The following is a 16,349-nucleotide window of genomic DNA, read 5'->3' on the forward strand; positions in this document are numbered from 1 at the left end:
TGGCTCAGCTAGGAGACAACAGTAGCAGGGAGAAGGAAAAGGAAGGGACAAAGAGAGAAACCTTGTGAAAGAAGAACTGATAGACTCTGGTGGTTGACTATAGACAGGGTCCAAAGTTTCATGCTTACAGAACCAGTGAAGTGGTGCTGCAATCAGTAAAATAGGAATCCAAGGGAAAGAACTAGTTGATAGAGAAAGAAATTGAACTGTTTCAGGGGTGTGTGGGTAAGTGTGCCAGTGTGGGGGAACCAAGGTAAAACTATGCAGCAGACAGCTCAAGTGGAGTTAGTCCCAAGAAGAGAAATAAGGGTTAGACAGGGGAATAATCAACGTGAAGATGGAAAATAAATAACAATTCCTGAGAGCACAAGCAACCACTGAGGCAGAAAACAGTGATCAGGGAGAGAGATGTTGGTAACATCCAGTTTGCACCAAGAGAAAAGAGGAATTATTAATGATGCCACAGAAGACACAGTATCAGACTCAAAGAAAGTTGATATGAGGAGAAAGATTAAAAGAAAAATGATAAATGATCACTTTTCATCTGATGTTACATTTACATCTGAAGGAGTAAAAAACCCAATAAAATTAGCCCTTTGCAGAAACTAAGTGAAAGTCCCCTTAAGTCCCCTCACTAGGGATGCCTGGGGGACTCAGTGGTTGAGCATCTGCCTTCAGCTCAGAATGTGATCCTGGGGTCCTGGGATCGAGTCCCACATCAGGCTCCCCACAGGGAGCCTGCTTCTCCCTCTGCCTATGTCTCTGCCTCTCTATTTCTCACGAATAAATAAACAAAATCTTTAAAAAAAAAAAAAAGTCCCCTACTAGCCTCAATTTAATTCTACTAGGCAATTCTACTAGGGCAGAATTACAAGCAAATCAGACCAAGATCTTCCCCTTCTCATTTCAGTGGCCTGGAGGGAAGCAGTAAGCTAGGCATAGTCATTCAAGATGTAGAGTGTCTCACGGCTACTGTGGTCTTTAAATGTCCTGCAACTGACCTCATCTAAAAAGATCCAATTAGAACTAGAAATCTGGGTGGCTCCATTTAAAAGGCCTTAAATTCTTTAATATGAAAGTTTTCTAAATCCAAGTGACTCAGAGACAAATAATGTTAACAATTTAGAAAGAAAGTTCAGTGCCCTCTCCTGTGACATTCCACAAAGTTCTTGAAGTCAGATAAAGTACTACCATTTGTATTCCTTGAATTAGGAATTCTTGGTCTGCAAATTGCTAACCAACATTTCCCCAGATGCAACAGGCATGATTTCTTTAGTCTGAGGAAAGGGAAAGGCACGTAATTTTTAAAAAATATTTTATTTGTTTAGAGAGGGGGGAGGGGAGAAAGAGAGAGCATATGAGCCAGAAGGAGGGGCAGAGGGAGAGGGAGAAGCAGGCTCTGACACAGGGCTCGATCTCAGGACCCTGATGTGACCTGCGCCGGAAGGCAGACGCTTAACCCACTGAGCCATCCAGGAGCCCCAAGGAAAGCAATTATTTGAGGGACTGGAATAAATGTGTTTCCAAAGCTAGACCATATAAATAAGGAAGAAAAGGAGCAAAAGACGATGCTTCTTTATATTGACAGAAGTCAAGAGGCCTCAGTGAGGGTCTAGCGTTACCAACGGAGAGGAAAGTGGGTAGTAAGGAAAAGAAAGAATCATCTTTGACAAATGGGAGGAGTAAAGAGGCTAAGAATGATATCTGAGCAGGTTCCATAAATAGAAAATAATTCCCAATGAAGTAATAAGAATGATACATAACACACTGGGAGTATGAGGCATTGAACTCATATCTTTCCCAAAGTCTATGAATTAGGTTGTGTTATTAACTATAATTTAGAGATGAGAACATAGTTGCACAGAGACATTAAATTTCTTGCCCAAGATTTAACATCATTAGTATGCGGTCATCAACCCCTCGTTAATGGAGGAATTAGTTTGGTTGAAAAAGTATCAAATTGGGCAAATTGTTATGAAGGTCTAAGCCTGATATGTTGCTTTGTAGGAACTCAGTCCCATGACAGTCTCTTGTTTTCCCCCAAAAAACAGATACTTAGAATAGCTTCCTCCTCCTATACTGATTCTTTGTAGATTAGAAACTAAAATTGAACCTCACATACTAAGGGATTATCATGGCACATCTTTAATGTAGCAAGGACCATGCTAGCGGTTTTCAGTAGAAGTTTATTTATTTAGCATGATCAGGAATAAAAATGCAGGTTCCTTGCTCTTATGAGGGGTGAGAGTGGAGGTTCTAGCCAAACTTGGGCCTAACAGGAGGTTATGCATTTTATATTTTTGTAAAGAACAGTAAACTAAGGGCAGAGCCACCTGGATAGAAAAATAGGAAATTAAATAAGTTAAATAATTCAATTAGTACATTGTATTACATTAGGGAAGTGAAGGAAGGAAAAAAAATTTAAGAAAGAAGAAATGCTCAATGATGTTAACTGTCTCAAGCCACAGAAAAGGAGGACAAAGAGAAAAAATACCCACTTTGCTCTCAATGATACAGTTTTTCATTCACATAAATTGCAACTAACCAGCTTGCTCGCCTTGCAGCAGAATGTCACCAAAAGGGCTGTAACCTACTCCTAAATATAAGCCAACCACTTACATGAGATCTGTTTCTTAAAAATAGTTACCTTAGATCCACATGTTTAATGTGAGGCATTTTTCTTAAAGCTTCTAGCCTCAGGGTCTCCATACAGTTTCCAGACATACAAAGTTTATCCACAGCAGTCAATTTCTCCAAAATCTCTGGAATGTCAGTGAATTCATTGAAAGAAAGACCAAGATAACTAAGCTGATGCATGTTCTCCAACTCAGGAGGAAGCGCCTGGAGAAAGTTTCCATCCAGCAAAAATGTCTGTAAGCTAGTAAAGGAAACATAAGAATTATAAAGAGAACGTGTAAGTTCTACGTGTTTATTATCAACATGCAAGTTCCATAAGTATAAATCACATCATTAGGAAAAGAAAATGAACTATCTTTTGCAAAATGCATAAGGAGAGTACCTGAAGCAATAATACACCACAGAGAAAAGATCAGAGATAAGCATCTTAATCTTTTACTGAAAACCAAAATTATGACCCATTTTCCCAACTTGGATAGGCATAATTGGGAACAACATGAACTAACTACAGTGTGAATCAGCCCCAATTCCCATCTTTCATTGTTATTTTAAATATTAAAGTCTTAGAATTCAACATAACTCAGAAAATGAGAAAGTAAGCATGTCATCCCATGGGGAGACGCTCCTCTGTGGGGATATTCCAATTTTAAACAAGGATATTTCAGTTTTTTACAAGATTCTAAAGAATATAAAAGCTAATAAACTAACTCTACAGAAGAGCCCAATCTCTTGCTTTGGGGCCAAGTCTTACATGACCGACATAACAAGTTAATCATTTGCTGTGACCCCAGTGCAGCTTCCGGGGGGGTAGGGGGGTGGGGGGGAAGAGGCATTCTGAGGGATACTATGCAGTGGAGTTTAAAGTATGTACTTGTGCATAACTCCGACGGCTGCTGGGACTGCTCGAAGAGCATTGCAGGACACGTTCAGCTCGGTCAAGGTTGGAATATTGCAGACGGCTAACGGAAATTCTCCTAAATGATTATTGGAAAGATTAAGACTCTTCAACTTGGTGAACCTGTTACAATAAAGCAAAAGACAAGAAAAGACAAATGTCATAGATGCATAATGTCACATTATTTTAGCATAGCGTTCGAGATAATCTAACCCAATTCAATTGAGGAGGGAATGAGCCCACAGAGGTTAAGTGTGCAGCCGAGCTGGAATGTACCTCTTCAGACTCTGAGGCCAGTGTTTTACATAAAATAAAAAACATCATAATTAAAAACAAACAAACCTGTCAGTCTAGAATAAGACTCTGTTGGAGTAAGGTTTTTTAGCTTTACCTGGGCCAGCTTCATTAACATACCACTAATTGATAACACAGAGAGGGAAGGAGAAAACAGGCAGGTCTAGCTCTTCCGGAATTTCTGTGTTATCCCACACTATTCACAAATCTTTCTGCTTTCACTTCTCCCCAAATATTAACCTGAGATAAAAACTTAATTTATCAGAAGTACACACTCTCTCAGGAACCAAGTTTTATAGTTTCAAATTTGAGAACCAATTATTATCATTGTTTAATCTCAACCCAACAGTTGATCCTGTTAACCACACCCCCTTTCTGGAGAAGCTCTTCTTCGTTTCACTTGCACTATCTTTTCCTCCCCAGCCCTCTTCCAATACTCTCCAATTCTTTCCTCCTAGGTCCTTTCTTTTTTCTTCCTCATCTCTTCTTCCCCACCCCAGGGTCACACAATTCTCACAATCCTGTGCTTGACCAGTTTCTTTCCTCTCTCTACCTTGCCTTCCTTGGAAATCATTTTGCTGCTCTGTGAACAACTCTCAACTGACCACACACCGTCTCCTGCTCCTGGCTACCCTACAGCATCTTCAGTGCGAAATTCAACCTATGTCTTTCTCCCAGACCAGCACTTCCTCCTATTCTATTTTTGTGAATGGCTCTTTCATTTCCTCATTTGTCCAAGAGATTAAAGAAGTCATCTTTAAAGTTTTATTTCTTCTCAGTCCGTCCACTACTGACCTCTACCCTTTCTTTTTGAGATGAGAATCAGATTAGTTATTGCATTATGCTAATTATTTTTAAAACTGCCCAAGTCTCTATATTGGGCAGTATGCATAATGCCTAGAACAGACATGCATATCTTAAACATAACTCCAATTCAATTCAATCAGCATTTAAGGAAATTGTCCTGTGACCCATCTGTTGAATTTTATAATAAAAAATGCTAAGCTTTACTTTTTTATTTTTTAAGACTTAATTTCTCTATTTGAGAGAGAGAGAGAGCACACGAGCACACAAGTGAGAGGAGGAGAAGGGAGGATGGGACAAGCAGACTCCTCACTAAGGAGGCCAAAGCAGGGCTGATCTCACCACCCTGAGATCATGACCTGAGCCGAAATCAAGAGTCAGATGCTACTGAACTATCCAAGCACCCCTAAGTTTTGTTTTAAATAGTGACATAAAGTTTATTCTACACAGAAAGATGACAATGGGCCTATTTGACATGTTAAAAGTGACACATTTGATTTTTCTTTTATAATAGCAATTTTCTTGAATGGCAAAGTATAGACAGAATAATATTTTAAATTAAAAAAAAAAAACTTAAGAATTACTACTAAACCTGAATAATCATTTGAAATTTTATACTTTACAATGTGATTCATTAGGCCTTCTTAAAACAAAGAATGCTTATCTTTTATTCTGACTAAATCATCATGATTTATTCATTACATGAGACAGAATTACAGATTCTGTTATTCCTAGTTCAGAGGTTCTCAAAACCTGGCTAGAAGACCCTGGAAGAGGTCCCTCAGACCCTTTCAAGAGAATCCCTCAGGTCAAAACTACTTTCATAACAATATTAAGATGCCATTTGCCTTCTCCATTCTTCTTTTCTCTCAAGTGTCCAGTGGAGATTTCCACATGGTACAGGTGTGATAGCATACCTGACTGGTTGCAGAAACAGGAGAAATCCAACTATCTTCTATTAAGACAGACATGGAAAGATTTGCAAAAATACAAAACGATGACACTTTTCTACATATTTAGTTTTCTAAAGTAGTCACTTTTTTTTTAAATAAATTGATTTTTTATTGGTGTTCAATTTACCAACATACAGAATAACACCCAGTGTTCATCCCGTCAAGTGCCCCCCTCAGTGCCCGTCACCCATTCACCCCCACCCTCCTCCCCTTCCACCACCCCTTGAAGATTTTATTTATTTATTAATCACACACACACACACACACACACACACACACACACAGAGGCAGAGACACAGGCAGAGGGAGAAGCAGGCTCCATGCAGGGAGCCCGACATGGGACTTGACCCTGGGTCTCCAGGATCAGGCCCTGGGCCGAAGGCAGCGCTAAACCGCTGAGCCACCTGGGCTGCCCTAAAATAGTTACTTTTCATAAAAAATGTGTAGGTTAATAAGAATGGGTTTATTATTTTTCTAAACGAACATATATTAAAATACTTCTCAGGTTTAGGTTTTTAATGTAAATATCAATAGATTTAATCCACATAAATAGAAACTGCTTAAGGTCTTCAATTTTTTTAGAGTAAAGGAGTTTAATATACAGTTGCCAGATAAAATACAGAAGATAAACAACAGGTTTTTTTTTTTTTTTTTAAGTGTAAAGTATGTCCCAAATATTGCATGGGACATACTTATACTTAAAAAAAAGAAAGAAAGAAAAGAAAGAAAGAAAGAAAGTATTGTTTTTTCTGAAATTCAAATTTAACTGGGTGCTTTTTCTCCCTTCTAAATCTGCCAACTCTATCCTGAAATAGATGAAACTGCTGTTCTAGTCCAAACAAAAACAGTATCCTACTTTCTAGATATGATTCCTCATTTGGTAGAAGTGGCCACAGTTTAAAAATACGCACACAATTAAACTGAACTTAGAAAAAAGTTCCTCTAGGAAGGAAAAAGACCTTCCCTAAAGACATTATCCAACAAGAGTGGAGATGATACGATTACACCTCCAGGACTTAACTCAAGACAGCAAATGAGAGCACTGGCTTTTGGAAAAGTATTTGTCAATAACATGGTGGGTGGGGAGGAGGGGCAGGGAGTATCTTCAATTTTGCAAACAAATTTACTATAACCACACCAAAGGAAAGCAGTATTAAGTTGAATGAGTAAAAAGAAAGTTGAAGAAATGAACAGAAATAAAAACAAGTAAACTCCAAAGCCTATGTATATATATTTGGATTTTAAAATGGCCACAGGCTCTAAATATAAAGAAATGCAATTATTCTTTATATCAATTCAATTATACAAAAACACTACCAGACCTTACAATAAAGTGAACTGTCTTCAGTTCCAGGGGTCAAGCATCCCCACGCAGAACAGGAGTCTGGTAAGAGAGCAACAGCCCTCGATGACTATAGAACACCGGAAGTGGGGCTAGCCCAAACTGAGATGCTCTCTAAGTATAAATATACACTGGATTTCAAATACTTTACACAGAAAAGAACGTAAACTCAATAATGTTTTTTAGAACAGATAGCAATTTTGATATACTGCATTAAATAAGATATATTGTTAAAATTAATTTCAACTGTTTCTCCTTACTTTCCCTAATGTGGCTACTGTTAAATTTAAAATTCACGTATATGGCTCACATTATGTTTTCATGGACAAGCATTTTCTCCATACTAAGGATATGCAGAGTTCCAGACTTCTTTACCCAAATGACACCCAACCTTATTTTCAGGGCTTCCGTGGGCCTCTTCCCTGGGCCCATCTTCTTCACCTAGAGGCCCTAGGCACGGACAGAACTTGGGACAGTGTGTCCACAGACCTACAGTGAGGGATGGAGCTAGAGACACAAAGAAAAGACATTTGGGCCCCTGGGCCAGATTTCCCAATGCTGCCAGAACCAGTGTGAGATCCTGAGAGGGGTCTGAAAATTCTAAACTTGATACTACGCTTGCAAGTTATTAAATCTGTTAAGGTAGGAGGAGAGGACATATTTTATTTAACAGTTTATAAGCTTGATTACAACTTAAATATTTAGATATATGGTATGGGGCCTCCATTTATACTCTTGCCCTAGACCTGTACATCTAAGTATCTTAAAATTTTTTCCTTCCTTCTCATCATATTCCCTACATCCCTTGTATTCCTCCCTGTGCAGCCCATCCTCCAAGTTCTTCCCAGAAAAGAACACAGTGTTCAGCAGACTTGTTTAGCAAACAAAGCATGGATTGTTTCTGAGAACTCAAGTTCTTGGTCTGAACACATTAAAATTCATTTGTTTTGGAAACTCTAACCCTTACTCTTCTTAGAGTTCCACTTTTTCTTTACAGATGTGGAAAGCAGTCCGATTACAGGCAACAGGCATCTGCCAATTCAAAAATCCCTCAAAGGTAAGAGGGAAGGTCTACCTAGAATCTACTTATCTCAGGTCTTAAAATGGGGAAGAGATACCAGAGGCAATGTTTAAAAGAGAGATAAGAAATCAAAATGGGGAGTGGATGACCTTTCCTCCTTTTACCTTCACTCAAAAAGAATGCAGAGGAGGGAACAAGGTGACAACATAGTGTTAGGGAAGAAAAGACTGGAAATCTCTATGTCTCCTATAAAATAAGACTTTGAGCTCTGTCATGCTAAAAGGTGAGCCCCATAAACTATGAAACATGCACAGACTCAGATTCCAAAATAAAATAGGTTCCATTTCCTCCTTTGGAAAAATACATATTTGGTGAAATATCTTAAATAATTTTAAACTACTATCACAGTTCCTTTTTCTTTCTTTACTATTACAGTTCTTAAACCCTAAAATTAAGTCCTTAAAATGAAGTTACATTGTATTTGTTCAGATTACAAATATTTCCTGATAGCTGTTCAATGTAGGTATATAGAACAGAACAGATAAAATTTCATATTAATAAAAATTACTAATGATGATTGTAACAATGATAGTGGTTGGTTTAGCAGTTAATAAGGAATGACTCTTCTTGATGTTCTAGAACTAAAAGGGTAAACTCTGTAATTTATTTTTAAAAAACATCTGTTATATGTATATACCTGTATATACATACACACAGTGCCAAGGCTAAAAAAGTTAACTGAAGTAGATATATATTCTTCATTTCTCAGTTATCTAAAGTGAGAATAAAGGGGCCTCTGAAGTCATTTTCTCTCATTTCCCAAGCTCACAGATAAAGAAAGTAGGCTCAGAGAAATTGTGTAAACATCGCATACAACCTGAAAATACCGCCTTTCAACAGCAGTACTACTTCTCATCTCTCCTGCTCTTATTACATCTTATTAGAGACTTTAATATAAATAGATATCAATTACTAACAATTCTAAGTCACAGGTCAAAGAGTAGCCTCAGAGCAGAGTATGGAAAGCACTCTTTTTTAGCCTCACTTCCCCCAACAGAGAGTAGCACGCTGTAGGCAATGGAGGACGATGAATATTTTGAACACCACGTGCAATTCCATTTAAACCAATTCAGGCACTACCCAGGGTTCACAAACTATCCAACAACCTGCAAAGTCTGACTTCACACTGTAGAGCAAGCAATCTGCTTTAAGGAAAGAACTATAATTTGTGTCCATTTGTTCTATAATACAGCTCAAAGCAGGGGGTAAGAAATCAAGTTAACATTTATCCAGAGTCTTTATTAATTCTTAAAGCAAAGTTATGGGTGCAGTATTACAATATTACATTTAGCCAATGGCAATGGGCATTTATGGGCTTCTAGAACTTGGGTCTCGCTTAACAAAGTTCCAAGGTACACTTTTGTTTTTTAATACTAAGCGTCACATAAAAGTGCAATCAGGGGCACCTGAATGGCTCAATGGGTTAAGCCTCCAACTCTTGACTTAGGCTCAGGTTATGATCTCAGGGTTGTGGGACAGAGCCTGGCATCAGGCTCCACATGAGCATTAAGCCTGTGTCCCCTTTCCCTCCCCGACTTGTGCACTCTCTCCTTTTCTAAAATAAATAAATAAATCTTAAAAGTACAATCAACTAAATACTTGATAATCTACAGAGGCAACTCTAATTGTGTTCACAAAGAAAAACTGAAGTCCTTTCCAAATTAGCTATCCTAAGGACCATATAACAAAGTATGGTATTGCTTGCAGAAGGCAGGGGCCTTGAAATGATGGAAAGTCACAAGTGGAAAGATGGTAGAGTGGAGCTGACACTACCACTGCTTTGCCAAATTGATGATAATGCTTTCATTTTCATTTCCTTCTATATTTACACTATAAAATCAAAAGTATAGTAACAACGATCCTGTATCTAGACATAACACATGCTGTGCTGTGGAGGGGTTTGATATATTAATGTTCTTAATTTTTCCTTTCTTTCCCCCACTTCATACCATCACTAATGAACAACAAAGTAGAAATAGCACCTGTGTTGAAACTGTTCCTGAGATAATGGAGCAATCACTAGTTTTTGTCGCTGCCCTTGCCTAGTTTCTGTCTTCATCCAGACAGAGTATGACATACTAGAGTCTACACCCAGCTTGAAATGGATTGTTTTCTTCAGTCACTAAATTTACCACCTATAATCTTCCAAGTTACTCCCACTACAAAAAGGAAGGGTACTTAGTTTCTTAAATTAACCTGAAAGGTTAAAATGCATCACATTTATGCATCCCATTTCCCTATCTCTATTAGACAGGTATATAGGTCTTTAAACAGATCAACTGCAGCTCTATCAGCTTATTTCATTCTGGCCTCCGAAAAGCCACTTGGGAGCAAGTGCTCCTTAGAGAATGAAGTGGAGCCATGTTTTCCAAGGGCAGCAAAGAAAAAGCCAATGTTCCTGATATCAAAGTTGAGAAAAATAAACAAATACAAATGCTGATTTTCATATGCTTTCCCTTCTTGGGCTTGTTTTGTCACGATCATAGACACTCTCAATCTTTCTCCTTTCTCAGTTTGTATCCATTCAATCCACACTCAAAACTCAATGGACAAAGTTCTTTATGGATATTTAGGAAGCAAAACCAAATAAATAGTATGATGACTATTCAGAGACATAATAATTAGCTTTAGATCCACCTAAATCTTTAGTAATTTTCCTTTTAGGAACTGAGGATAGATTACAAAACTTTGACTGTAAAAATAACAGTATGGTGGAAGCACTTTTGTTTTTAAACATATTCCCAATGTGATTAAATGGGAGTCACATGTTACGTACATGAAGAGGAAACCATGCTTGTTTTACTCAATGATTCTAACAGAGAGAAATCAATATTATTTTCTGGAGTTATTATTCACTACAAGTGGGTCAATTAGAAAAAGATTCCCTGGTGACTGGATTTCCGTTTCATAGTAACAGTCTATATTTCACTTGTTTTTTCCCTGTGGGGGAACACGCTAATACACTTTGGAAATTATTAGGCTCCAATATTAAGTAATGAAGGACCTACTCGAGGGCTGGAGTTGTAAGTCTAGCTCTGGGCTTAGTCTCCTGCTTTCCATTAATTATGAGAAGCAGCTCTCTAATGGCTCAGAGTGGCTGGACTATTTAGTGGAGAGCTGCCAGACTGTCAGTGCTTGGGAATACTCACAATATTAGCTTTTAAGAGGATTGCTTTTATTTGATTACCAAAATAATACATGCTCATTTTAACAAGTCAAACTATAGAAGCATATAAAGATCACATTAATAGTCTCTCCTACTTCCTTCCAAACCCCATCCCCCTGAGTTAAACAGCGTCAAGTCTAGTATACAGACTTCGAAAGCTTCTCCTCCTTATAAAACACATATGTGCATAAATAGGAGATAGCCTCCCTCCCCCATGTTTTTTTTTTTTTTTAATTTTTTAAATTTATTTATGATAGTCACACACACACACAGAGAGAGAGAGAGAGAGAGAGGCGAGACACAGGCAGAGAGAGAAGCAGGCTCCATGCACCAGGAGCCCGATGTGGGATTCGATCCCGGGTCTTCAGGATCGCGCCCTGGGCCGAAGGCAGGCGCCAAACCGCTGCGCCACCCAGGGATCCCCCCCTCCCCCATGTTTTAAATGGGATTATATCACTCACATTTTTTTCTATAACTTGTTTTCTCATCTACTATAAACAAATCATCTTTCTGAGACAGTAGGTAAAAGTTTCACTCTTTTGATAGCTGCATAATACACAGAGCACAAAGGTACCACAATTGATCCCATCCCTTCACTGACTGACATTAGGAGTACTCCCAGTCTTGTTTTGTTTTGCTATAAGGAATAATTCAACATATCCATCTGTGCATCAATGCTTTCATTTTGCAGTATTTATGGGTGCCCAATGATTTACCCATAATTTTGAAATCCAACAGGCTCTAAAAAAGTGAAAAAATTTTCACTGATTCATGTGGTGACCAAAGCAGACCTGAACTGATGTATTAATGTGAATTTATTCTCTTTAGATATATAAACGTGTCTGCTTATGGAGTCCCAAAGCACGCTAGAGGTGTTACAGAATATATAATATATGTGCTATTTATCTTTAGTAATCTGAAACTCTCTGAAATCTGAAGCACAAATGGCCTAAAGAGTTTTGGGTAAGGGATTGTGAACCTGTATTTCTAAAAGTGTAACTGATGGGTCTAAAAATACGTATAATTTAAATTTTAATATGTACTGCAAAATTACCAAAATGTTGTAGAAATTCAAACTCCCAATTCCTTTCCATGCTCCCTTTGCTAGCATTTAATGTGAGCATTCTTTCCAGTATGGCTAATCTGATGGGCAAAAAGTGGTATCTTTTTGTGAAGTTCATCTTCTTCAAAATACATATTCATATCTTTTGCCCATTTTTCTATTGGGTTATTTGTCTTTAGCTTATCAATTTGTAGGACAGCTCCCTGAATATTAACTGCCACACTCAGTGTCATATGCTGCATATGTGTCACATGATACTCCCAGCCTTCTGTTCATTTTCCTCCACTCCGTTAATGACTTCAGCACACATACTATTTTTAATTTTTATTTGCTCAAATTTGGCAATCTTTTCCTTTATGGAGTCTATATTTTTCACCTTGCTTGGGAAGGTCCTCTTATTCACATCCCAAAAGATGGCACAAAAGATGGCACTATATTTCCTAGTATTTATGTATTCCATTTTGTACATTCAGATCTTTATTGCACCTGGCATTTATTTCTTACATGTGTTGTTTGGTAGAAATCTACTTTTTTTTTTTTTTTTTGGTCTAGTAGTTAATTATGCCAACACCATTTTTTAAATTAATCACCATTTTCAATATTCATTCAATTTCATACACTAGGGGAAGAGTGAAAAAGAAAAAATAGCTTACTACTGTTCAAACAAAACAAAGAGAAAAGCATAGGTAAAAACAAGTTACGTTTACTTTTTGTTTCTATTTCTTTTTTTCCAAGAGAATTTATAAAATCAAATGCCTTGCTTTTTTGTTCTTCCCAAGAGCCCACCTTGTAGCTTGGAGCCCATAAGATGCTTCAATTAAACAATTCATCTGACAGAGTAACTTGTCCCTTTTATCTGTAGAAGGATACATCTTAGAAAGAGTATCAAAGTACTTTTTAAAAAATGTGTATTAAATGTACTTTCTCTTGAGAAGGATTAGTTAAATCAGTGAGTGAAAGAGATGTCAGTTAGCAACTTAATTTATCCTCCTTGCACTTTAAATTCTGATTCCTCTAGCGTGAACTTCGTCCTACAGCCTTGTTTTAATATATTTGCCCTAATCCAGGTATTATGACATAGGGCAACCAGAGCTATAGTATTTATGTAAGAGAACAAAACAATTTGCAAAAGACTTCAAAGGCTGTCTTTCCTGGATAAAGAAGGAAAGAAAGAATATTTTTTGCCCTATGTTCCTTTCGGACTTGTCTGTAGCTGCAGTGGCATAAGACACATTTAAGTTACTGGGCCTACCTCAGGATTGCTAGGAACATCTACTCTTCAGAAGTCATGACTCAGCTCCTTTTAGCTTTCACACCCTCAAACTCTGATGCCCTGGGATTGAACTCTCTCATTGGTGACTTCTCGGCTTCTTGGTGCAATGATTTTTTTTCCTGTTGTCCCTTCAGGACAAAGTCCACCAGCCTCGGAGCCAGTGAACACCTGCCAGGGTCTTCTGGTAGTTTCAGCACGCGTACAAATGTACAAATGCTAATATGGCACACAACCAGCTTCTCAATGCTTGAGCCAAAATAAACAGAAACCATTCTATCTTAATCCTAATCACCATTAATGACTCTCAGTACAAGCAAAACAGGCATATCACCTTTTCCTATAACTAGAAAACAAAAATAAATGCATGCATATCTTGGATAAAACTATATTTGAGAAAAATTTGCTTAAGAATTGCCACAGAATAAGTATAGCAAAGCTACAATTCACAGACATAATTTTTGCAAAATAATAATCAAGGAAATCGAGAACACTCATATTGGCAACTATTACAATGGACATATTGCTGGGATGCAAATTAAAGCATTCCCTAAAGAGAGACATTTCTATTTTAATCCTCTTTTAAAATAATTCAAATAGGAGGCACTTATTGGCACTTACTTTGTGCCAGACCTAGGCTAAGTTAACCCTATGTAGCCAGTAAGAGAGCTCCTACCCACGGGGAGGTGGGGGTAGGGAGACGAAAGGGGCAGGCTCCCATGAATCAAGGAAGTATATTTTATAGAAAATCATTCCAAATCATAAGACGGTAATCATGTGGAAAGAGCAGTCACTAGATCTACAGTAATCTACAGTAACTCTGCACTAAGTAAATTCATCAAAACAATGAGTCACAAGCAGCATAAATCTGTCATTTTCTGTTTTTTATAAATTGGCAATATAATGATTAAGAAGACAAACAAGAGGTATGTTACTATGTTACAGCTAAACATATCTTTCCTATGAAATGGTTTCTTTATTCATTTTATCCATGACTATCTGTTCTCATTTTTTTACTAAGAGATCTGCCCAGAACCAATTCAATTACAACATCATTCAAGAGATGTTTAATATTAACCACCGTACTAGTAGGACAAAGAACAAAAATGTAAAAAATATTTCTGCAAAAAGCAGAAAACAGATCGCTATTTCCATTCCTCTTCTCAAAGGGGAAAAAAAGAGAAGATTTATAAAGTATACTTGGATAAACTCCCAGTTGAGTCATATATGGATATATAAAAATGAAAACCAGATAACATCTCTATCAAAGATACCAGATTACCAAAGGAGAAAGTGAACATAAGCTAAGGTCAAAAAGAATAATTATATCATGAAAATGTGCTTAGACAGGAGTAGCTCAAGCTCACATCACAAATAAACCAAGTATATCTGGTTAATAGAAAAAAATCCAATACCCAAAGTTTACTAGGTATGATAAAACTCTGAACTATCCATTCACTAAACTTTGTCTCAGTTCTTATTATGCACAAAGGTGTGTGAAGCATACAAATGTGAACTACATACAGTTCTCACCCTCCAGGAACTTAAAAATAGTTTGAGAGCAAAGCTGCTATAATACAAAGCACAAGGTGAAAACTCACTGGAAAACAAAAACAAAAACAGTAAGTACTTACAGAAGAGAAAACTCACTTTGGCCAAGGGACACAAACAAGAGTTTAATGGGGAGATGGGGACTGAAAGAGAGAACGTTCAAATTTGGAGAACAGGATGACCTGACCGTTTCTCAAATCTAGCATATGCTGTTAAAAATGCATTTTCCTGGGTCTCATCAGCAGAGGTTCTGACTCTGCAAGGATGGCAGGGAAAGAAGGTATCTCCGTTCCCTGTAAATACCTCCATGTGATCCTGAGGTAAGTATTTCATAAATCACATTTTGAGAAACACTGATTTGGAAGGCAAAAAATACAGGGTATACTTAGGAAACACTGAGCAAATGACTGCGTTAAGCAGTAAGAACTGTGGTCTTAAAGGGCACATAAAGTACAGAGCGCCTTGAATTCCAGATGAAGATGCTGCTACTTACCTATGAAAAATCTGAATAAGGGAGTGAAATCATCTCTGCAAGGATGCATGGCTTTGTATGTATCATGCAAGTCACAGAACACCTCTGCTTTCCTTGTTGTGCTTCCATTCTAAACACACACACATTCTACTGCTCTTTGTGGGGTGAAAGATGCATTCTGACAGAAATCTTACAATTGGAAAAAAGAAAACGATTTGGAAAGTCAGACTTGCCCTAAGGTTCTCTTGTTAATTACATTTCCCAAACACATCACCAGGGAGGGATGGGTGTGCCCTCCTTGAGAGAAGCCACTGTGAAATATCCTGCCAGCAATGGCACCATCATCCTCCCCCCCACCTCCCCACACTCCCTGTGTGACTCCTCCCATTCACAGCTCTGTTACTATGGAGAGCATGGTGAGCGACATCAGTATTACAGGCACTCTAAGGCATAACAACTCTCATGGATCGTTTGTGTTCCAAAGTGACGCATGTATGTGGTCAGAAGGAGCTCAGGAGTGAGCTGTGGCTGTCTGACCTGAGGCAGAGGAGAGAGGGAGAAGGGGGCATTACTGAGTTTCCCTCAGCATTCTCCCATTGGCAACCAAGGGTTTTTTGGTTTTTTTTTTTTTTCTTTTTTTCAGAAGTCATCAGGAACAACAGTAATTGTGCTCCCAAGTCGTGACAACACTTCATCATCAAAAACCACAAAATAAGCATCATTGGTGGGCCTCTCCCTACATGCTTATCACTGTGTCCAAGAACTATATGCAGAGTGAAAAGTTGGTCACCACTCAGAATAACAAATACCTACAAATACTG

The 16,349-nt window shown here is 37.9% G+C and overlaps 1 protein-coding gene across 1 annotated transcript in view; it reads right to left on the bottom strand.

The window, feature by feature from the left end:
* The window catches only part of PHLPP1 (PH domain and leucine rich repeat protein phosphatase 1), a 206,784-nt gene that overhangs the window by 52,210 nt on the left and 138,225 nt on the right, over nucleotides 1-16,349 (bottom strand). Inside the window, exons 5-6 of the mRNA XM_072821458.1 lie at nucleotides 3,509-3,655; nucleotides 2,648-2,878 (exon numbers count right to left, since the gene is read on the bottom strand). Coding sequence (XP_072677559.1) covers nucleotides 2,648-2,878; nucleotides 3,509-3,655 — 378 coding nt within the window. The remainder of the gene's footprint in view (nucleotides 1-2,647; nucleotides 2,879-3,508; nucleotides 3,656-16,349) is intronic.

The sequence above is a fragment of the Canis lupus genome, chromosome 1 (assembly GCF_048164855.1).
Source record: "Canis lupus baileyi chromosome 1, mCanLup2.hap1, whole genome shotgun sequence".
Taxonomy (NCBI): domain Eukaryota; kingdom Metazoa; phylum Chordata; class Mammalia; order Carnivora; family Canidae; genus Canis; species Canis lupus.